Source organism: Procambarus clarkii, chromosome 28, assembly GCF_040958095.1.
Source record: "Procambarus clarkii isolate CNS0578487 chromosome 28, FALCON_Pclarkii_2.0, whole genome shotgun sequence".
Lineage (NCBI taxonomy): Eukaryota > Metazoa > Arthropoda > Malacostraca > Decapoda > Cambaridae > Procambarus > Procambarus clarkii.
The window spans coordinates 40,796,579-40,822,408 of record NC_091177.1 but is presented as its reverse complement, the minus strand read 5'-3'; the positions used below and the strand labels follow the sequence as shown (position 1 = coordinate 40,822,408).

General features: G+C 39.3%; 1 protein-coding gene across 1 annotated transcript in view; it reads left to right on the top strand.

Moving 5' to 3' along the window:
• Positions 1 to 25,830, top strand: part of LOC123751702 (probable glutamate receptor) — a 97,919-nt gene that overhangs the window by 57,417 nt on the left and 14,672 nt on the right. The window contains exons 10-11 of the mRNA XM_069332713.1: positions 5,813 to 6,030; positions 16,433 to 16,613. Of these exons, the coding sequence (XP_069188814.1) occupies positions 5,813 to 6,030; positions 16,433 to 16,613 (399 nt within the window). The remainder of the gene's footprint in view (positions 1 to 5,812; positions 6,031 to 16,432; positions 16,614 to 25,830) is intronic.

Genomic DNA, 25,830 nt, shown 5'->3' with positions numbered 1-25,830 from the left:
ACATAATAGATACCCTTAAAAAGATTCATAGAAAACACTGACCTTACCTAACCTTGTTTGTATCTTAAGATAAGCATCTTATTGCTTCGTAATTACAATTATTACCTAACCTATAATAGGTATAGGTTAAGTAATAATTGTAATTACGAAGCAATAAGATGCTTATCTTAAGATACTAACAAGGTTAGGTAAGGTCGGTGTTTTCTATGAATCTTTTTAATGGTATCTATTATGTTAAGTATGTCACCTATGCACATATTTAATAAGTCAATATTGACTTATTAAATTTGCGAGAACGGGTTGGGTACAACTATGCTTTACTTGACAAACAGCACCATCTGTTGCCTGTAAGAGCAACACTTGCTGTACTAAATATGTTACAATTCCATTTCAATGTTTCTGATTGATTTGATAAATTGAATTTTCATAGATTTTTATTTATTTTCATTTTGATTTAATTATTTTATGTGAATTGCATTGGAATTCAGCTGTGTTGTTTACCATACCGTTCATTTTGTGTGTATAGTTTATTTTTTTTATTTTTTTCATATTTTCATTTCATTTTTTAACTGTTTTTTCTTATACTTCAGTGATGGGAACATCAGATCACTTGAAAATCCAAATTTTCTGATGGGAACATCAGACCATTTGGGAAGGCATCGGACGAGGGAGTGGGGGAATGGTGGGGACGGAAGTGAGAGATGGTGGGGAGGACGAGGTTCCAAGGGAGGGGGTAATGGTGGGGAAGGACGAGGGGGCGGGGGAAGTTTGGGATGGGGGAATGGAGAATAGTGGAGAGGACAAAGGGACATAGGAGTGGGGCATGGTGGGGAGAAAGAGGGGATGGTGGAGTGGAGATCGAGGAGACGGGTGAGAAGAGAATGGTGGGGAGGACTGGGGGACAAAGAAGGTTGCTGAGCCACTGCTCCGCGTGGCCGGGTACTGCTAGTATTTTATAAAAATCGATCAGCTTAGCTGTCGTAGTAGAATGCAGCCCAGGGGCCAGATTCACGAAAGCACTTACGCGAGCACTTACGAACGTGTACATCTTTCCTCAATCTTTGATGGCTTTGGTTACATTTATTAAACAGTTTACAAGCATGAAAATTTGCCAATCAACTGTTGTTATTGTTATAAACAGCCGCCTGGTGCTTCGGAGCTCATTAACTGTTTAATAATTGTAAACAAAGCCGCCAAAGATTGAGAAAAGATGTACAGGTTCGTAAGTGCTTTCGTGAATCTGGCCCCTGGACTTAGATTCACAAAGCTCCATGTATTTCTTTGTAAGTAGGTTCTTAAGTAATGCCTATGAACGTTCCAACATAAAATTCAGGAAGGTGTTCTTGCCATGATTTTAGCAACTTCGAAGTAGTTCACTTAAGTTTTGCTAGATTTCACTAGGGCTTTTCAATTGGCCAATCAAAGAGAAGGTAACATTTTTCATCTTACAGCTGCAGTAAATCACGACGCTGGCATATCAGACTTCCGTGGTCACTTGCCACCGATTAAGTTAAATTTTCTTATAAAATTAGTATATTTCGAAGTAAAACTATGTTTTTCCACTTCTACAGTCAGCACCGACATTGTAGTAAACAAATGTTACATTTTTTGTTTTCCTACGTAATTCTAAGAGATACTGTGTAGCTTTCCTTGTCGCTCCGTAGATTGAGAAGCGATGCTATTTACTTATGTATATATTTACCCAAGGGCCACTAACTATCTAGTAGCCTCGATGAGGACAGAAACCCTGTGGCTTCTTAATAAAGATCCCGCCAATTGTCCTGATGATATTTTCTAGTTGGATTTTGGCATTTACGGCTTCAGCGAGTAGATTGGCAGGTGACATGGGTTTATAACCCTCTGGGTGAAAAAAATATTCTCCTGTTTCAATCCTACTTGAGAGACATACTCTCCAACACTATATCTGTGATTCCCGTTATCAGTGACTTTAGACCAAATTGTATGAGGTACTTTGAGCTCTATAATTACTTCATACACTCAAGAAATACTGGAATATATTCTTGTGCTTATCCAAACTCTGCTAGTGGAGGTTAATAGTCATATTTCTTTGTATCATTCATTAAATTGTGCAGTGTATCTCAATTATTCACCTCTTTGAATATACATGAACAAAAGATAGGATAAAAATAAGCCAGAAATATTTGTTACATTATATTTTTTATTTAATTACCCTACATCAATAAATAACTGCATAACTGCATGCAAATAACAGCTGAGAGGATTAGTTTCACTCACAGGTGCACTTTTCTATTATTAACCAAATTAGGTTTATTATTACACACAGCCAAATTGTGTAACAGAGGAAGAGGACTTGGACACACATTTGTTCAATGTTACTTCTAGAGGAATCAGCCAAGCGATCTCCCTCATCATATAATGACAAACTTAAACCATCGTTGTTAGACTATGACTAATTATAGGAAGAAGGATCTTCAGTCTATAGTATGCACACAGATAACAAAACAGTACTGTAGAACATGCAACACAATAAGTGTTGAATAAAAATACAGCAAAAATGATGTTAGGTAAGGGTTTGTCCAAGTTAAAATTTAATAATAACTTAAAAAACTGTTGTAATTAATGGAGTATGAAGGCGTATAAATTGTAAGGTGCCTGACTGGGGCGTTTTGGACACAAGACGATTTGACAAAGCTCATTTTCTCTTTGATAAAATTGTATTTATATATATATATATATATATATATATATATATATATATATATATATATATATATATATATATATATATATATATATATAAATATATATTGTTATGCTAGGCTGCAGTAGCTTAGGTTTGACTGTACTGGGCTAAGCTGGGTTTGGTTAGCATGGGTTGGGTTGGGCTAGGTTGGGTCGCTTGACATTGAGTCGGGTTCAATCTCAACTCACAATCAAGAGTTCCAGGTTCGAAACCTGGGCGGCAAAGAAATAGTTGGGTGCATTTCCTATCACCTAATGCACATGTTCATCTAGCAGTAAGTGGGTACCCAAGAATTAGTCTGCTTGTTGTGGAGTTCCATCCTTGGCAGGGTCAGTAATTTGACCTTTGGGAGGGGAAGACCGCGATATAAGCCTAACATGTATACATACACTCTGGCTGCCTGTCTCCGACACAATGAATTATTATTAATTATGTATGTTAGACTTGCATCGAGGTCCTCCCCCCCCCCAACAGGATGCAGCCTCACAACAAGCTGACTCTTAACTCCTGAATAGCTATACTTACTGCTAGGTGGACAGAGGCATCAGGTGATAGTAAATGCTTCCAAGCACTCCTGTCATCACCTACACTCATATCTCAAGTTCACCAACGAAACAATATCTTGCTGTTATAAATCTAAATAAAATATAAAAAAAGACATATTTACTACAAGTTTCAAGCTGAGAATGCATATATAGCTAACATGGACTCCTCCTTGATATCCTTATATATTCATAATAGAAATTAATTTATTTCCCAGAATAAATTATTTTTTCCCCTGATGTAAAATACATATAATTCAGTCTTTATTTAGAAATCTTACAATAAAACAAAAGTCTACAGGTGTTCCAGCTGAAGCCTAATCAGCGTGATCAACTTTATTGATATGATGAGACTACTCAGTAAAACCGTTTGTGTATATTAAAATCGATCCTCCGGTTTGTGCAGTAGAGAAAAATTTAGTAATATCCAGTTTATGTAAAGCTACGACTGGTCTGGAACTGTCGTATGACCACACGGTGTTCTTAAGAAGATTTTCGTTCTTAAATGCCTACCTTAATCCCGACGTAGCTGCCATGAAGATGGTAAGAGCAAAAACGTTCCTAAGTACTTGCGTAACTGCTTCGTGAATCTGGCCCCGGGTCAACAGCCCCTAGACATGTTTGTTACCAAACCGTACTTTATGGCTCGTAGCACTTCACAGCGACAAGAATTAAATGGTCTAGGGACATGGAAAGACGCTGTAATCTAACTGTGTGCCACCAAAGGGGAGCCGGTCGGCCGAGCGGACAGCACGCTGGACTTGTGATCCTGTGGTCCTGGGTTCGATTCCAGGCGCCGGCGAGAAACAATGGGCAGAGTTTCTTTCACCCTATGCCCCTGTTACCTAGCAGTAAATAGGTACCTGGGTGTTAGTCAGCTGTCACGGGCTGCTTCCTGGGGGTGGAGGCCTGGTCGAGGACCGGGCCGCGGGGACACTAAAGCCCCGAAATCATCTCAAGATAACCTCAAGATAACCACCAGTATAAACCCGTGGTTTCGAATATGCAAGAATTAGAATTAATAAATACCAGGAATAATTAACTACACATATAACATATAAAGTGTATATTAAATCAAATATAATATTCCAGGTAAGTTTGGCCAAAATTATAAATGAACCAGATAGCTTTCATAATAGTAAAATCACAAATTACTTATGTCTCATCAGACTAAATATACTACAACAGAACTAATAATATAAAACAGACACTTAACCATCCTTAGATATCTACCCCTACGTCCATCTGCCAGTTACTGACTCAAAATCTCACGGCGGAAGCCGCTCCTCGCTACCTCCCAACATATCGAATGACAATTTTTTTTTATCAAATTAATTTTACTTAAATGGAGCAATATAATTGGGATAAGGTAATCAGTAAACCAACCGAATTAAGAATGATCAGGTTGATATGTAAAACAGAGGTAATGTAATTAATAATAGGAAAATATAAAAAAAAATAAAAAGGAAATTGACGGCAACTACACGACACAAGTTTTCCTGTACTCTACCAGGAAGTTTACTTGACATACACAGGTCTAATACCTGACTGGTAACGCCCCGCACTACTGTCTCTAACGGTGTTGCCAACTAGATGATACATTTAATAAATATAATATATAAGCACATACAAGTAATGATGAAATGGAACAAAATAAATTTATATATACGTATCCAGCTCGGGTACGTAACACGGTCAACTTGAACTTGGTCTCCCTCGATCATCGTAGTTAATGAGGTTGATGGTGTCATCTCGTGTAGCTTGATATATCAGGATAAATGCTGCTAATATCTCATGCAGTCACGAATTCAACCTGCCAGAATGTTACATTATAAAAAATGCAAACATCATTATAACAAATATTACATTTAAATTTGTAAGTAATTATAATAGATGCTTAGCTATTCCGGCTTTGTTGTTCTTTAGTATAACCGGCATATATCTTACTATATACCATGTGGCTACATTATACTTAGGGTGTGTTATACCGGAATCACGGCACTTCCCATTGACTGAGCCAGCTCGTTGTGGAAAATAGCAATAGAATATCCCGAAAGACGAGAACAGCCGCACTAGAAACTTCACTCGCTGGAGGTGCCCACAACCAAGGTAGCGTCTCCTCCCTTCACTTCTTCTCGTTTTCATTATCACGAGAGATATGGGAAGTTTAAGAAGGCGCGAGTATTAACTTATAATTTATTTATTACTATTGGGAATAATTGTTTATTTTACTTTATTTCTTAGTGGATTCAGTTCTCGGATTGAACACAGGGATATTCAAGTAGATAGATAAAACTCTACGACGCATTACTGCTGACTTGGCATTCATTTTCTCTTTTGATAATGAGATAATTTTTTTTACAGCCTCCTTTTTTATTAGGAGAAACTATAATTTCATATTAATTTATGATTAGTATACGGCAACAGAACAATATTTTCATGCTGCACGTTCAAGTAAATAAATATTATGCGTATAAGTGTGGGAAGTTCTCCCCACACTGCTCTCTACTGTGTGTTTACTTGGTCTCGTCTGGGTTGCTGTCAGATCCGTACCTACCCATGAAGTGGTGGTGGGAGCGGGTGGTGATGCTGGTGTGGATGATGGTGACGCTGGTGCTGACGCAGAGCTACGCCGGCAACCTCATGGCTCTCCTGGCTGTCAGACACATCCCTCAGCCCTACCAGTCCCTCCAAGACGTGCTCGACGACCCGTCAGCGGTGGTCATCACACAGAGCAACACAATAAACACCGAGTATTTCCGGGTACGTGGCGCTGAAGTCTCCTTAGTGAATCAATGGTCTCAGTCTCCGTTTCATATATTCAAAGTATAAGGAAGTTTAACAAAAACTTTGAATTTGGAGATTATGCACATTTTCACATTGATGTAAATATGTTTTCGGAGTATTATATGTGCTTCAAGAAATCCAGTGGTTGGAAATTTCGTACACGTATGATCCAAGGCAATTATTCACAAAGTCATACATGTTCAACAAACATAACCATAGCAGACAATCTTTTTCTGTTTATGTTAATTACTTATGAGATAAAGGAGCCAACCGAAACCTTCTAAGTAATTGTAAAACGTAAAGAGACGGAAAGATTTAATTACTTGAAAAATATCTGTTTAGGAAAAAGTTATTTTCTACATCGATACACAGGAATGAAGGCAGTTATGTGACATTGTGCGTATGGCGGGCGGTCTGCAAAGGTTTACACAATGGGAAGATCAGTTGTACTGTTAGAATAGTCCATTTTATCCATATATACTCAGTTTTAATGTATTTAATTTTTTGCCGTTTTGATGCACCTGTCCCCCCTTGTGAGACCCACCTGTATAGCAGCAGAGTTAATCTACTTTCGGACCCTAGTTCGTACTGGAATGTTCTCAAAGGTGAAAGTACTGGTCTACTGTGATGTTATTTCCAGCCAATGAGAAGAAGCCTACTTGAGGTAAAAATTCGATCATCTGAGTTTGTAATTGGTACAAAATCACTTATTTTTTACCAATCAAAGGGAGTAGTGCTGTTTTATATATGTCGGCACTTTCACTGTATTTTGTCTGAAACAGAAAGTTGGATAACTTGTAGCAGACATCTAAGAAGAAACAAGACAATAGTGGTGCACACCTGGCCTTTATATTTCCAATTACAAAGTACAGCGTTAAAAGCCAGGGAAGAAATGTGTCAAGTGTTGCTTGACCAGGTCATTCCATGCCGTGAAGGATGACAGGAAGGCTGGGACAGAAATTTGGGTGGCCGTGTGTACCCCAAGGCCAAGGAGTCTGACTGGAAGAGCATCCTGTTTCCACTGACAGTCGCTGAGGGAAATGTTGACGACTTTTTTTGCATGGTCTTCAGAAGGGAGTCATACTCTTCAAAATTTGGACTGTTATAAGATGGGGCACATCTCAAATGTCCTTAGAAGGGATAGGCATCTGATGCTAAAACGAATCATGAGCATCGATGGCACCAATCCTATCTTCCGTCCTTTTTAGGGCCGAAATTTTCTTTTCAAGGATCTCAAATTATTTCCAAGGTTTACACACCTACGTTACGCTTGTCACTACTGGCTCCTACTAGCCAGGCTGGCCTCAGAAACTTCACACGGTTACAGGACGCTGCAGAGACCCACAAATGAATCTTCCTGTTCAGTTGTTACATTTGAATTGGTGGTCCAAGACCATTAACGAATTTTTGTCTTGAATTTCTTTTACAATTAATAGAATCCGTTTACCATTCTCTTCTATCAAGATGGTCTGGGAGGCCCAGTATTCATGACGTTGTCTCTTAAACTCTAGAATTCTCGAGCACGTAAATTTCTTAGAATTTTTGGAGTTGGCGTAATTTATGATCTCGACCGAGTTCTGAGGCACAGTGACGCCTCGCCGGGCAGAGAACCACTACTAACGTGTCGTCCGCCCATGACGTGACACGCGGTCACTCTCAGGTTGATGCCCTGATAGGACATCACTGATTGGAGATATGCTATTTACTAATTCTTGGAATTTACAACACATGCACGTATTCTTTACATTATTTGATGCCTATCACAACACTTACGAATTATAAAGCGCTATCTAATTTATGCAACCTTGGAAATACATTACAATTATCTAATTCACTGCTTTTTATAAATGATGTTTCAATAATATTTCGTTCACTGTACTATACTCATCAATCTCTTTAGTGAACAAACAATGCATTAAACTCTTGATCTGAACTTATACTATAATGTATTTTTTTACTTTTATTTTCTGGTCAAGATGTTTACCCGTTTGACCAACATAGAACTTATAACAATCTTTTCATTGAATTTAATACACAATGAAAATATTCTTTGCAACTTCCTGGGGAATTTTTAATGAGGGTGTTTTTTATATCGCATTCCTAAATCCTACATTGACAAAATTATTTGAGTAGCTTAAGAATTTGATTGAAGTCATCATAAAAAGGTCGAATTGTTGAATTCTGAACAATGTATTCATTTTTTAAACTAAATAACTTATTTCGAGAAATTTGGCTACCTTTGTCAATGAAAGAATTGATAATTTAAATAAAAACCAAAACTATACAGTATGCAGGCGATGAGTCACAATAACGTGGCTGAAGTATGTTGACCAGACCACACACTAGAAATTGAAGGGACGACGACGTTTCGGTCCGTCCTGGACCATTCTCAAGTCGATCGACTTGAGAATGGTCCAGGACGGACCGAAACGTCGTCGTCCCTTCAATTTCTATACAGTATATGTCATTAATTCCATCGTTGAGTACAAACTCCTTAGAGCCCTCAGAAACATAGAAGAAAATACTGCTTGTTTTGTTCTTTAATGTTGGCGTCAGTAAAAATGTCAACATTTATTGGCTTTCTATTACCAGAAAACTTGAAATTATTTTCTCATTTATAAATAAGCACATCCAAGAGGGAGGAAACTATCACGTTGAAGCCACCAAGCCATTACAACTATATAGCACTTGAAATATCATCTAAGAATATAAGGAATTGTCTTGTTCAATTTTCATTGTAAACTTAATTGATAGAGCTACACTTAGGCTGAAGGCAAAACACATCATCAACACAGCCAAACATGTGGCCTGTCGGCTGAGTGGACAGTGCTTGGGATTCGTAGTCCAAAGGTTCCGGGTTTCATCCCCGGCGGAGGCGGAAACATTTGTGCAGAGTTTCTTTCACCCTGATGTACCTGTTCATCTAGCAGTAAATAGATACCTAGGAGTTAGACAGCTGCTATGGGCTGCTTCCTGGGGATGTGTAACAAAAAGGAGGCCTGGTCGAGGACCAGGCCGCGGGGACGCTAAGCCCCGAAATCATCTCAAAATAAGGCTCGAGATAGGAGGCAGCATTCCATGTTTGTTGGCTGTCATAATGTTTCTTCAGGTGAACCAAAAAGTTAGGTTCACTCACAGTAACGGAAGTTCAGCTGTCATAATTTCCAAAATGTGTGCAAATTGTGTTTGATAACACGATGGTCAGTCGTGAAGAGTTTCAAATGTTTTCTAATCCTTATCACAGAGCGCGTTAATAATATTGGCTGCAAAACCTCAACATGGACTCCAGCATTACATCATCGAGCTCCTTGCGTAGAAATAAGTTATTTTTCCACTTCATAACTTATCATTGCTTGCAGTTGTTACCTATCGTACGTTACGGCTCGTGACCCTACAGCAGCCAAACTTTAATTACGTCTAGGGATACGAGACAACTGCTGTTCTCAATAGCGAATCACCAGTATAACCCCTTGATAAGTAATGAGCACAATAATAAATCTTCCTTAGGACTGAAGAATAGATACACAATCTTATATAAAATTATATTAAATAAATCTCAATAGCAAACAGATGATTATATGGTCACAATATATCACATTAAAAATATCACTGTATCTTCCAGACATTAAATTAAAATTATTATATGTATGGCTATGACAGAACAAAAATGTATAACTTAACTCCCACTAGATGTTATCTCCCTGGTTCCAGATCAGCTACTGAATAAAATAACGCGAGTCAAAAAACATTGCCTTGCCCCGCGAACAATTTGCCAAAGTTACAATATTTATTATTTCAACAATGGAGCAATACATTGTGACAAGAGTAATCTTAAACTAACTTAATGAATAATTAATACATATTGATATACAAACATAAGGTACTTAATTCTTTACATAGTAATTAAAATATGCATACAGAAGGAAATAATGGCATGCACACCCAGCAACGGACGATCCCACGACAATTTGCCAGATACAGTTCACTCAATTATTATTCACCTCTGTTACCCACATATGATCACATATAAATCATTAGTTCCCGTGGGAAAACTGAGCACACAAAGAAATAAAACAATCATTCCCACGATACGTTGGGCCTAACGCCAACACTGTAACATGAATGTACGTTTGCATAGAACATATAAGTATATCAATATACATGCTTGTAATTTACACACAATTATAAATGTACATATTAATTTATTTTCTTACGTATCTTATAGGAGTACGTAACACTTCCACCTCCAAGAAAAAAAATGCAATGGATTGAAGATCAATGGCATTTTTTCCGAAGTAAAAATGTTAAGTGAAAAGAAACATTTCATTTATGGTACATCAAAACTTCTTGACAAAGCATCAGCAATAACATTTTGCCTGCCTGGAATATGTTTGATTTCTACATTAAATTCATATGCACCATCAGGTGTAATAAAAGCAGTAACCTCTCTAGCATACTCTGTTAATGGAATTTGGTAGTAGCCTTTTGACAAATCAAGCTTACTTACATATTCGGCATGTCCTATGGACTCAATACATTCCTCCAACAAGGGTAAAGGAAAAACGTCCACTGTAGTGTTCTTGTTCAGTTTCCTATAATCCACGCACAATCTCCAGGTTCCATCTGGTTTTGGCACTAACAAACACGGAGAGCTCCAAGTACTTTGACTTGGCCGAATGAAATCATGCTGGAGCAGATATTCCACTTCTGCTTGCATAATTTTCCTCTTTTCGGGATTCACTCGGTACGGATGTTGTCGAATGGGGGTGCTGTCCAGGAGCTGAATGTCGTGTGTGATGAGGTGGGTCTGGGTAGGAACCTCTCCAAACAGAGATGTATGGTGGTCCAGCAGAGCCTGGAACTCATCACGTTGTTCCTCCTGTAAATGACATAGCATCTCCCTGCCATTGGAACTGGAACTGAGAAGTTGAATATTAACAACATGTCCCTCACTACAATTATCCTCAGGTGGTAACACTTCCCGACTAAAACAAGCTACTACACCAGGTCCAACATAAGCTTTTAATCTGTTAATGTGTACAGTCATTTGGGGTTCTGAAAGATTAGGGCTAATTAGTTTATAAGTTAGGTCTCCCACCTTTTCTACCACTTGGTAGGGTCCGGCGAACTTATGGGACATGGAAGTCCCCATACGAGGTTTCAACACCAACACCAAATCTCCAACAGCAAAAGACCTGAGCTTAGCTTTGAACTTCCTGTCATATCTTACTTTCATGGCTTGTTGAGTCCTTCCCAGGTGTTCTTTCGCCAACTCACGAGCCCGACACAACTTGGCCTTGACCTCACTCAAGTACAATCCACTCTGATGAACAGAGACATCTCCCAACAACTTTTCTTGTAGCATTTTAAGAGGACCTCTTACTTGGTGACCAAACACTAGTTCAAAAGGTGAACAGCCCAATGACTCTTGTAGCCCTTCTCTAGCAGCAAACAACACAAAGGGGAGATTCTCATCCCAATTACGTGGATGAGTTTCTCCGGTTGTCTTCAGCATTTGTTTCAAAGTCTGGTGGAAACGTTCAAGCCCACCTTGGCTTTGTGGATGATATGGACTGGATAATTTGTGCCGAATCCCTCGGGATTCGCAAAAATTTCTGAAAACCTTAGAAACAAAATTTCCCCCATTGTCACTCTGAATAACTCTAGGCATTCCAAACAACGAAAAGAATCTTTCAAGACACTTGATGAGATTATGAGCCTTGGTATTCCGTAGAGCATAAGCTTCAGGAAATCTAGTAGTCATACACATGAGAGTGAACAAAAACATGTTACCCGATTTAGTCTTAGGTAAAGGACCTACACAATCAATTACAACATGAGTAAATGGTTCATCAGGAACTACAATAGGTTGCAATGGTGCTCTAGGTACAGATTGATTTGGTTTACCAACAATTTGACAGGGTATACAGTTATGACAATATCTGACCACGTCTTTCTTTAACTTTGGCCAGAAAAAATATTTACTTATCTTATGGTACATATTCGTGATACCTTGATGACCTCCCATGGGGTCATCATGTGCAGCCTGCAGGACCTGCCTACGATAATCATTGGGGACAACGAGTTGGGTTCTAATCTCACAATCATCTGAAGAGGGAGTTCCCTTGGGTCTCCACCTTCTCATCAGAAGTCGATCCTTGAAGAAGAAACCCGTCCCTTCCTCCAATGCATCAACATTATCAGGAGCCTCAGAAATACACTTACTTAAACTAGGATCAGTAGTCTGTACAACACTTAAGGGCAATGACTCAGACTCAGCAGCGAGCGGGCAAGAACCTAGTAGCTTGATCTCTTTTCCCGATTGATCAGAATAAAATGGAGTCATAGCTACTTCGGCCTCACTCTCGACAACTGGCGCACTGGAGACAAGCGGGCAAGGTACAGATAGTTCAGCCTCCTCACCTTCACTTTCCTTGTGATTTAGGTTCGGCGGGGCTTCTACTACGGCCTCACTCTCATCATCCAGTCGAGTCATAAAGGAATCCTCAAGATCCACCTCCCACTCCTTTACTGAAGGGGTCCTGGTCTTGGGAACAGCAACCTCAGTGAAGACAGGATTACTCTCACCTGTTTGTCCCATTGATCTAGTTACAACACAAGCAGGGTAAATAATATCATCATCTGCTACTGGTTGAGCTAATACATTATGGGGTTTAGTTAACATGATGGGACACTTGGGCCCTACAACCATTTGGTTGCCAAAATCATTACCTAGAATAATGTCTACCCCAGGAATGGGCAGTTGTTTACTTACACCAACATTACACCATCCTGAAGTATAGTTAGAATCAAGGTTAACTTGCAATAAGGACACTGGTTGCACACTACCGGCAATACCTTGGAGAAGCACAACTTCACCCAGATCTCGGGTGTCAACATCATCAAGTACCTTCTGGGTAATAAGAGACTGTGAAGCTCCAGTATCACGGAGTAATTGAACAGTCTTATGTCTACCATTATTACATAATAAGGTACCTGTGGAGATATAGGGTTTAAATTCAGCCATCCAATTTGGACTGACTGTAATACATGAAGAATTAATAGGTTGCAATCCTTTACTCATAATAAGACCAGTTGGTCGTAGTTCAGGATGCAAACTAAAACATGAAGAAATCACATGCCCCCTTCTCTTACAATGGGTACAATGCTTGACAGTGGACACACTGGTAGAACCAACTGCCGGTTTAGAATTTGCATTACTAGGCTTAGATAATCCTGGCAATGGAGTAACCATCTTAGGGTTAGTAAGAGAAGAGTTCACGGGAGTAACTGTCGCACCAGTAGGAGACTTATACTGATAAGGAGTTCGGTGAGCATTAAAATTTACTCTACGACTAGACTTAGGTGAAGTGGCCGTAAACGGGGCCTTAGTCAACAACTCATGCTCATCCGCGAGCTTTGACAGCTCATAAATATCTGTTACATTCTTTTGTTCTGCCATAAAAGTAGACAACTGGTCTGGGATACATGACAATACTTCTTCCATTATAAGAAGATTCTTTAGAGCATCAAAATCAGTGACTGCAAGTGACTTTAACCATCTGTTGCAAAAATTCGTCTTCTGACGAGTAAAATCTGCTATTGTCTGATCCCTTATCCTCCTTAGATTTCTGAACTTTTGCCTGTGTGCCTCTGGATTTAACTGATACGCATTTAGGATGCTTTTCTTTACAAATTCATAATCAAAACTATGAGCGTCAGGTAGGGATGTGAAAACCTCCTGACTACGCCCCTTAATTTGAGACTGCATAATGGCTACCCACTGATCCCTTGGCCAGTTCATACTGATGGCAATTTTATAAAAATGTGCAAAGAAAACCTCAGGATCCTCCTCATTGAACTTGGGCAACTCTATATACTTATTCATCCTGATGGGATTATTATCACTATTTATTGAAACATTACTAGTATTTCCATGCCCAGCTGCCATACGCTGTGATTCAAGCCTGAAGTTAGTGTCAGCCATTTGTTGTTGAATCTCTAATTGCCTAGTTTGTTCCTCGGCTTGTTGCTTCTTTGTGGCTTCTATTTGCAACTGTACCGCAATTTCTAAACGCCTAGTCACCAGCTCCCTTTGCTGAGCTTCAGCCTCTAATATTTGCTGTTGCTGTTGAGCTTCAATCTCTCTTTGACGAGCTTCAGCCTCTAATATTTGCTGTTGCTGTTGAGCTTCAATCTCTCTTTGACGAGCTTCAGCCTCTAATATTTGCTGTTGCTGTTGAGCTTCAATCTCTCTTTGACGAGCTTCAGCCTCTAATATTTTCTGTTCCTTTTGAGCTTCAAGCTTAGCATTGGCTATTTGCGCTTCTAACTCAAGACGCTTTAACGTCATCTGATCACTCGACTCCTCTCTTAACTCTTCTAGAATTTCTTCATCTAACTCCCCATTCTCAACAAAATGCGTCACAATGACTTTCAATATTTGGGCTTTAACCATTCTATTGTTGGCGGTCAAATCCAACTGATTTGCCATTTGTATTAACTCAGTCTTTTTAAGGTTCTGAATCCCTTCAAAGTCTGGGTGAGCCACCAACGCTGCAACTTTCTCCTCCATCGTTACTAACACTTGGCACTTGATTCACAACAATAATTAAAATAATGGCACTGCACTACACTTCACTGTAAAATTGTCACCACACTGAAAATTCGCTTGGCCTCACTGCACAAACAAAATATATAGGATGACTTACCTCAAAATCGTGAAACGTTGTTACTTGACACACAGGAAGGCTTGCTTGGCACATGGAATAGTTCTTAAGAAACACAGACACTTGACACACTGGTACCTAGGAAGGCAAGGTTAGATTAGCATAGTTAAGTTAAAGTGGGAACAATATCTCCCGGACAGGCCCCCATAACTCTTTGTTACCTATCGTACGTTACGGCTCGTGACCCTACAGCAGCCAAACTTTAATTACGTCTAAGGATACGAGACAACTGCTGTTCTCAATAGCGAATCACCAGTATAACCCCTTGATAAGTAATGAGCACAATAATAAATCTTCCTTAGGACTGAAGAATAGATACACAATCTTATATAAAATTATATTAAATAAATCTCAATAGCAAACAGATGATTATATGGTCACAATATATCACATTAAAAATATCACTGTATCTTCCAGACATTAAATTAAAATTATTATATGTATGGCTATGACAGAACAAAAATGTATAACTTAACTCCCACTAGATGTTATCTCCCTGGTTCCAGATCAGCTACTGAATAAAATAACGCGAGTCAAAAAACATTGCCTTGCCCCGCGAACAATTTGCCAAAGTTACAATATTTATTATTTCAACAATGGAGCAATACATTGTGACAAGAGTAATCTTAAACTAACTTAATGAATAATTAATACATATTGATAGACAAACATAAGGTACTTAATTCTTTACATAGTAATTAAAATATGCATACAGAAGGAAATAATGGCATGCACACCCAGCAACGGACGATCCCACGACAATTTGCCAGATACAGTTCACTCAATTATTATTCACCTCTGTTACCCACATATGATCACATATAAATCATTAGTTCCCGTGGGAAAACTGAGCACACAAAGAAATAAAACAATCATTCCCACGATACGTTGGGCCTAACGCCAACACTGTAACATGAATGTACGTTTGCATAGAACATATAAGTATATCAATATACATGCTTGTAATTTACACACAATTATAAATGTACATATTAATTTATTTTCTTACGTATCTTATAGGAGTACGTAACAGCAGTAATGTCATCTGTCTCATCCTCCTGTTAAGATAGTACTTTTTGAAACTATGTGCTCCATAGTACAAACATTTACGTACTATGCAATTAGATAGTAGAACTTTGTACTGTTCTCCTCATAGAGTCCGAAAAAATGAAGCTAAACAAACAAGCTTAAATATTCCTAGGCCTAGTATAGAAAGCACACATATGTGCTATATTAAGCCTCAGATAGCGTGTATTAGGCTTAGGAAGGTTAGGTTAATTTAGTTTGTATTTGCAAGATAAGTGAAAATAGTTTTCCAGTTTCTCCAAATTCTATAGTACCGATTTTTACTTCCTAATTACGTTGTACATCAGTATATGTACTATGGTCCTCATCCTTCTTATTAGTACTGCCAAAACAGAAGGATGGGCTGTCTGTCTATATGACTCAGACGTCACAATCCTCATGAGTGCTCTTTTTTCCCTATCGGAGAAATTTTTTTTCAGAGAAAACAAATTATACAAATTTGCACAGCTAATTATATTCTAAACTTAGAAGCTATAGGTAAAAAAGAGGCTTGAATATTACAGTGAAAAGTGTATTACACTTTATTATTTGAATTAATTTTCCATAATTATTATATTTTTCAGGTTGTCAAATCGGGATTATTGTATGAAGTAGCAAACCTGGTGACCAAGAATCGCCTTATATTCAAGAGCCAGGTGGAGTACCCAGAGCTGGTGGGGTCCCTGCTGAAGAGTGGTCGCCACGTTCTCTTTGATGTCAGCCACTTGCTCAGAAATCTAATGGCTAAAGATTATTCAAGAACAGGTTTCTTCATTATGTATTTGAAACTTAAAAGCATATGTTTGTCTGTTTAGTTTTAGCACTATCAGTCGCGAGAGGGTCAAGGCAGGTGCAATAGCATGTTTGTTGACCAACAAGCAAATATTATTTTGCCCTAAACATACTGTAGGACTAATGTAAATTCCCAGTGTATAAGCAGCGAGAAATAGTATTTATTTTTAGATGGATTTTATGCTCGTACATTTTGGAATGTCAATGGGAAGCTCTCTATTTCCTGTGCTTAACAGTTCATACAGTATTTAGAATCTATATTTCTTTTTTTTACTATCTAACCGAGCGACACTAGGTAGAATAGATATGTTTATGAGGTGTTAGGCCAACGACCAGATTCCCACCACATTAATGGAGCCCTTCCGCTTTTGGATTCAATGAGTAAAAATTAAAATAAGACTTTAAAGTTTAGTGTCTCTCGGTCGCCTACAAATGTGTACGTACATTTTTGATCGAGATATCACATTAAAGTTTAATCGGAAATATCACGCTATTGTGATTTCTGTGTGTAATGAAGTAAGGGCGAGGAGGTAGAACGGCAAATTGACATAACTCGAGTGCATGGGGAAATTGTGTAAAATCCTGGTTTGTGTCTCGGAGAGACTGCAGGATCCAACCCGCCAAACACACACCGAAACTACGACGTTGGTTCAACGTTCGAACAAGTTTTAACACCTCCTAACCAGTTATAACGAACAATATAGCAAGTTGTAACAACGTTCTAATACGTCTTAAACACGTTAAGCCACGACGTAACAACTTTATTACAAGTTGTAACGAGCGGAAAATAGAGAAAGTTTCGGTGTGTGTGTTTCCAGGGAAGTAAATTCAGTAGAATTTCTGGTTGCAATTCTTCTACCATGTCGTAGCTCTGTCGATTAAGGCAGTGTCTGGGATGCTCTCAGACGTAGGTTCCAATCCTCGTCACGGCCCTTGTGGATTTGTTTATTTAATCGGAAACGTTTCTGATAAATCGGCGAACACAGCAGTATTCGACCTACACATTGACCTATTCTATGGGGACTTATTTTCCATGACACTCAAATCGGAGGAATGAGTCCTGAAAGAGATCACTTATTGGAACATGACTCCCCTACCAACACCAACCAGAATATTGAGTAGACAGCCTACTACTAGAGCAAGAAGACTTGCTGATAAAAAACTGCCTGAAAGAGACGAATGTTGTCGATGCCTTCACAGGCCAACTTGGGGACAGTCAGCCGTTGTTGTTATTTTAGATTTAGCTACTCAGAACGAAATGTCCATGTAGCACGGGCTATGATGAGCCCGTAATTGAGTTCAGTTATTCGCGATAACCTTGTTACTCTGGTATTTGGGTCAAAGTATTAAATGGAGGTGGGGTTTCCTCCTTTTCCCTGTTTCTTTTTCGCTAATGTTTTAGTCTTGTTTTAATAACATTATCTTGGTGGCGGATGTAGGTGCAGAATGTTCACTAGTGAGTCCCATTCTTTAACTGTTTTTTCTAATCATTGTAAGCCGGACGACTCAAACAGAAAACGGAACAGTACGTCACTTTTGTGAGTCGATTTCATTTCAAATTAGGTCCAAATTTGGCCATAGCGCGCATACGAGCGAAAAGTGACGTTCATTTTAAGAGGACGGGTTGTATGATTCACGAAATTATCATTAAATTTAGCAGTGTGTATTATATTGGTAAATTTTATTTAGTTCCTGGTTTACCTATATTGAGGTCTGGAACAGTAGTGATATAATGTTATAGTAACACTACTGTGTGTACTAGAGTTAAGAATTGATGGGATGATACTGATAAGTTAGCAGTCTGTTTTACTGCTTATAATTTGTTAGATAATTTATTACACTGGTTATAGTGGTCTGTTTTTGGATAGACTAATTTCGAATATCCGGTTCATAAGGACCATAAAAAATTGTGTTTTAGGAGTTATGAGAACCAGAGTAAGTTTTAATATAAATTCTGGTTCTTTGTTGGAACATAAACATGATCCTGGTTTGTAGGATCATAAAAAATGTGGAGAAAATCTTCCAACATATAACTGATTATAATCATGAATTAATTAATAAGTTTAAATGAACATTAGAGAAGTGGACTGTTTAAATTTTATAATTAGGTTGATTATTTCCACTACACACTTTTTGGGGGGTAGAACTAATACTGCTAGGTCTTCCGAATAAATTTGATATGTTGAATAATTTCAATAATAAGGTTTATTAATAAATCAGTTATAGAGTTAATAGACTAATTACAATATTATAACTAAGTAAACTTCTGCTTAGCTGTCGAGCAGTTAATGGGAAGTGCGTCTAGCAGCCTCCTGTAATCAGTCTAATCCTGTCTGGACGTGATGGCGTCGAAGACACGTGATTCACATGTCAAGACGATCCTCTCCCGTAGATATAACGGCACATTGTGAAAGGTATAAATTTTGATTTCTACATAACTACGAGTATATTCACTTATTTCCAATGAAAGGGGGTGACTGATTAATGGAATACATTTACTAGTTTTTTTTAATAATCCTACATTCTAACGATCGGAGAATCTCTCTCTAAAATCTATCGCAATAAATTTAGATAAGACTACTCATCTGTCCGGACGTGGCGTCCTCAATGATAGATGAAGCTGGCAGCAACGTCTGAGACTCGTTAATGCACAGATGATTCCTATATTTTACGATGCTAATGGCGAACTTCGGGACACCGATCAAGGATGATTTTTCTCGGCCAGGTCTTAGTGCAAGTGATGCGCATGCCCCCTACCTCCCTCTCTAAGCTTAAGATTGGCATAGAAGTCACAATATTTTACGGTTTTCCTATCTACTAAGACGTAACCGATGTTAATTTACGTCAGATTAATGTACTTCAGATATAAACAGACGGTTTTCCGCTGTGTGTATTATAGAACCGAAGTGTCACTAAATAATCAGCATATATGCGCAGATAATATTCAGTTCGTGACTTTTACCTAGTTCGAATCAGCTGATCGAAGCTGTGAAAAATTTTACTTAGAAACGGAGATATTATTTGCTTTAATGAATTAAATTAATTTCCAATCCATATTACTTAGTTAATTAAACAAAGGTTGGACTGGGTTTAATGTTAGTAAATTTAATTTCCTAGCACAATAAATTTATCTCATCATACTAGGGGATAGTATTTAGGATGTCGGAAATTTCCGACATCCACCAAGCCTCAACGCGCCATCTTTCTGCACCACATGCAGCCACCAAGCCTCAACGCGCCATCTTTCTGCACCACATGCATCCACCAAGCCTCAACGCGCCATCTTTCTGCACCACATGCAGCTACCAAGCCTCAAAGCGCCATCTTTCTGCACCACATGCAGCCACCAAGCCTCAACGCGCCATCTTTCTGCACCACATGCAGCCACCAAGCCTCAACGCGCCATCTTTCTGCACCACATGCAGCCACCAAGCCTCAACGCGCCATCTTTCTGCACCACATGCAGCCACCAAGCCTCAACTATATTCTTATACTGGATTACTTAGTAGAAAACTATGCCATCGCAGAAGAACAGCAGCAACATTGTTACCGTGAAGAGAAGCTACACTAACATTGATGAAGCTCGAACTCGTGAAGATAGAAGCAGAAGGACGACGAGGAGCAATAAAAGAACACAACGGCAACATTGCACTGAAACATCAAGAACAACAGTACAAACTAGAACGAAGAAGAGAGCAAGAACGAAGAAGAGAACTTGAACGAAGAAGAGAGCAAGAACGAAGAAAAGAGCAAGAACGAAGAAGAGAGCAAAAAAGAAGAAGAGAGCAAGAATGAAGAAGAGAGCAAGAATGAAGAAGAGAGCAAGAACGAAGAAGAGAGCAAAAAAGAAGAAGAGAGCAAGAATGAAGAAGAGAGCAAGAATGAAGAAGAGAGCAAGAACGAAGAAGAGAGCAAAAACGAAGAAGAGAGCAAGAATGAAGAAGAGAGCAAGAATGAAGAAGAGAGCAAGAATGAAGAAGAGAGCAAGAATGAAGAAGAGAGCAAGAACGAAGAAGAGAGCAAGAAAGAAGTCAGGTAAAAGAACAAGAACGTGATATTACCATCCAACAAAAACAACAAGAGATGGACAAAAAGACAAGAGAGAGAGACTGGCTCGTGCAATCCAGCAAAAAGAGAAAGAGGAGGAACCGACTCTGAAGGTCGAGCGTATGAAACCAGACGTGGTGATCAAGACACGTGAGCTGGGGCTCGAGACTACGCACCAGGAGCCAGATTCACGAAAGGACTTACGAACCTGTACATCTTTCCTCAATCTTTGGCGGATTTGTTTACAATTATTAAACAGTTAATGAGCTCCGAAGCACCAGGAGGCTGTTTATAACAATAACAACAGTTGATTGGGAAGGTTTCATGCTTGTAAACTGTTTAATAAATGTAACCAAAGCCGTCAAAGATTGAGGAAAGATGTACACGTTCGTAAGTGCTTTCGTGAATCTGGCCCCAGGAGCACAGACAACAATTGGAAAACCGTCTACCTATTCGTCTCGACCCAGCTCACTGTATCAAGATGATGCCGCCATTTGTTGAGACTGTGGACGACTGCAGACGATGAGTGACAATAACGTTATCTTGAGGTTATCATGAGATGATTTCGGGGCTTTGTGTCCCCGCGGCCCGGTCCTCGACCAGGCCCCCCCCCACCCCAAGGAAGCAGCCCGTTCCAGCTGTCCAACTCACAGGTACCTATTTACTGCTAGGTAACAGGGGCATCAGAGTGAAAGAAACATTTTGCCTATTTGTCTCCGCCTTCACCGGGGATCGAATCCGGAACCTCAGGACTACGAATCCGAAGAGCTGTCCACCCAGCTGTCAGCCCTGGAAACACAAACCGTAAATGACACTATTTTCCGCTTGTTACAACTTGTAATCAAGTTGTTACATCTTGGCTTAACGTGTTTTTGACGTATTAGAACGTTGTTACAACTTGTTATATTGGTTCTTATAACTGGTTAGGAGGTGTTATATCTTGTTCGAACGTTGTAGCAACGTCGTAGTTTCGCTGTGTGTTTGGCGGGAGGCGCCGTGGACGGTGTATCTTCAACGTGGCTGAAGATATAATGACCAAACCACACGTCAGAAGATAGAGAAACGACGACGTTTCGGTCCGTTCTGGACCATAATCAAGTTGTGTTGGACTTGATAATGGGGACTACTTATAGCCAGTAATGTCTCGAGATGTCAAAAACTTGGTAAATTCATGCCATGCTCGTCATCTTGCTGGCAAACGTAATGATCCAATTCCCAAAGGCACCTCTAATGCCTATCACTGTACCTTCAGAGCCTTTCATCAAACTCATTATTGATCGTGTGGGACCATTACACAAGACCAAGTCTGGAACTCTGTATATCATAACTCTCATGTGTCCTACTACAAGGTTTCCAATAGATTTTCCTGTAAAATACATTGTGGCCGAACCGTTATAAAAGATATTTTAAAGGTGTTTATTCTCTATGGGTTTTCATAGGGAGATTCAGAGCGATTGTGGAACCAATTTTGCTAGTGACCTGTTCAAACAAACTTTACACAAGTTTCAAATCACTCAAGTCTTTTGAGTCCTTACCATCCAGCCTCTAAGGGTTCTCTAGAGTGTAGTCAGTAAACAAATCATTACTTAAGAAATGCTGAATGGAAATAGGTAATGAATGGGACGATTAAATGCACTTACTATTGCTCATTTTTTATAATCACTCCCAATAAGTCACTTGAAGTATCTCCATATGAGATGCTCCATGGACGTAAGTTATGTGGACCTCTGAAAGCTTTTAAAGATTCACTAGAGAACAATACATAAAATTATTCCCATAATGTTTCTCAATTTCTTCAAGACTTGAAAACTAAATTAGAGAAAAATCACAAATTTTCACATCCTAACCTTCAGAAATCTCAAAATGGTATGAAACAACATTTTGATGTGGTCTAAAGTTAAAAAATTTAAAGTTGGAGATTTTGTTCTGGCATACATTCCTCTTCCAGGTTTCCCATTCAAAAGTAAATACTCAGGTCCTTATTAAATTAGTGTAAAAGTAATAAGAACTACGTTCTAAAGACACCTGACCGGCGCCGCAACACTCCCAACTTTATACTGTTTGAGTAAGTTGATATGACAAAGTTGATGCTAATGGAGTATTGTGTGCAGGAGTATATTCTGACTTACAAAGGTCTAATGTTTAACCTCAGTTCAAGTCTGAATTTCATTTGAATGAGAGTTACCATGCTAAACTATCCACTGAGTGTGATTGTGATACAGAAACCTGTTTTTCTAACTTAGAAATTTTGAATGACCTGCCATCCTACTTCAGAGGTCCATTGTATTTTGTCACTCTCGTGTTTTCGTGAAGTTCGTTTTCATTTTCTCGTGTGCAGTATGTTGTATGTTCAGTCGTGTTCTGGACGTTGGCAGAGAGTGTAATATGGTGCTAGTCGGCTATTGATACATGGCTTAGTTTGCTTGATGTGTCTCGCTGATGTCTTCCGTTGTCGTTGTATCTCTCAATTATATTGGTGTTGTTTGCCAGGATATCTCTGGTGATGGTCTGGTTATGTGTAGAGACAACATGCTACTCAATAGTCTTGCAGCTTGTGCATTGTTAGGTGTCTTGAAAGGGATGTTGTTGTCTTGCCTATATATTGAATTAAACATCCCTTTTAAGACTAGTAAAGCAGTAAATATTATATTTTTAGTATTTGACATCACCCACAAATTAGACAAACATATATTTATAAGAGACAGACAGACGGAGATTGGAGAGAGACAGACAGAAACCGAGGCAGGCAAGGGCAGATAGAAAGAAACAGACAGACAGTAGATAAATGGATGGTTAAATTAGACTGATAGATGGATAAATAAACAGATGTATAGATTGATTGAAAAATTGATAGATAGATGAATGAATAGATGCATCGATGGATTAATAGGTAGATGTCTAAATAGACGTATCGATGTATGGATAAATAAATGAATAGATTAATGGATAGTTGAACTGATGGATGGATAGATTGGTAGATAGATGGTTAGATAGATGCATAAATGGATGGATTGATGGGTCGATAGAGAGATAGTAGGTTAATGAAAAGATAGATGGAATAATGGGTGGACAGATGCATGAGTAGATGGTAAGTAGATGGAAAGCTACTTGGATTACTTGGTGTACAGATGCATGTATATATGGATAGATTGATAAATAGATATAAAGTTGGATATATATGGATAGAGAGATAATTAGTTGGATGATAGGATAAACAGAGGGATGGATAGACGGATAGGATAATTAGGTGGATGAATAGATAGATAGGTATGTGGATTGATAGATGAATAGATAGATGGAAGCATAGATCGACAGATGGATGTAAAAATGGATGGATAGATATGGGGATGTACAGATATGTAGATGAATGGACAGATGAATAGATAGATGGATACATAGATGGATAGATGGAAAGATAGCTGCATAGATAGATGTATAGACAGATGGAGGGATATATGTATAGATAGGTGGAAAGATGGATGGATAGATGAAGGAATAGAGGGATAGATAGATGGGCTGATATATGTATAAATATAATGATTAATAGATCAACAGATAGATGGGCCCTTAGGAGACAGACCCAGGTGCCACTGGCCCCCCCCCCCCATCCCCCCAGCGTTCATATATATATACGAGATGGTGTATGCGGCGGTGCCCAGGTCTCCTCACACTCTCCGCATTTACCATATCTTCCCCTATGCACACCCTACCTTTCTCTTTCTACACACACACACCGAACGCATCTACACCCCATCTTTGTTACAATCTTCAAGACACACTATCTTCAACATTGTAAATATCTTCACATTATCTACAACCCCCCCCCCCCCTTCCACACACACACACACACCCTTCCCGTGTCATACCACATATATTGCTGATCTCCCAAACACCATTTCCCAGTTTCTTCTTCTCGACACACTGACCCAGTCTCCTCCCTCCCAGCAAGTACAGGCCCCTGCCCCCATCTCCTCCCTCCCTGCACACAAACATACATTCTTCTTTTCCTCTCTCCCCCTTGCTCCCACTTGCCCTTCCCTGTCCCCTCTCTCTCCTTGCTCACATATGCCTTTTCTCTGTCACCTCACATGTTGCTCATATACATGTACTTCCCCCTTCACTTATATTCTTGCTCACACACATGCCCTTTCCCTGTCATCTTTCCTCCTTCCTGAGCCCTTAAACTGCGTCTATGGAGAAATGGTCATACCGCCTATGCTAAAAAAACAAAAAACAAGTAATTATTTCTCTAAAGAATTTATAATTTTATACAAAATGTAAGAAAACGCAAAAATAGGTAAATATTTAACATTTCACTAGGTGGAGGTGGTGTGGAAGGCTGAGTCTGGCACTTGTCAACGCCCTGATGCTCCACTCTGCTGACTGTTCCTGTTTTATTCTCCAATCTTTCAATTTTCTTCAACCTCACAATTGTTTTTTGACTTGTTTTTCTTTATTTACATCCACATAGAGCTATTGTATCCATATTTGCATCATCCATGTAAAACCCAGATAATAATTGTTTAAATTGTTTTATGATGATAACAGAGTATCCTATGGATCGTCAGTAGACTATAACCACAGCCTATCTTGAGGTTATCTTGAGATGATTTCGGGGCTTTAGTGTCCGCGCGGCCCGGTCCTCGACCACGCCTCCACCCCCAGGAAGCAGCCCGTGACAGCTGACTAACTCCCAGGTACCTATTTACTGCTAGGTAACAGGGGCATTCAGGGTGAAAGAAACTTTGCCCATTTGTTTCTGCCTCGTGCGGGAATCAAACCCGCGCCACAGAATTACGAGTCCTGTGCGCTATCCACCAGGCTACGAGGCCTAAGGGATAACCCTTTCCCATCTCCTCTTGCCTTCCTCACACACGCCCTTCCCACACCGCCGTAACCAGCAGCTTGCACCCAGAATGACAATCTGTCATCAGAACCTAAGTTTAGAAAGTAAAGATCTGAATTCCCAATTATTTAAACTCATGATAAAGTATCTGATTCTGTGTTGAAAATTACACATCCATTAACTTTGTGGAGGCGGGGCACTGGGGCTGTGTGCTCCCCTACAGAGAGGTACTGGGGCTGTGTCCTCCCCTACAGAGAGGCACTGGGGCTGTGTGCTCCCCTACAGAGAGGCACTGGG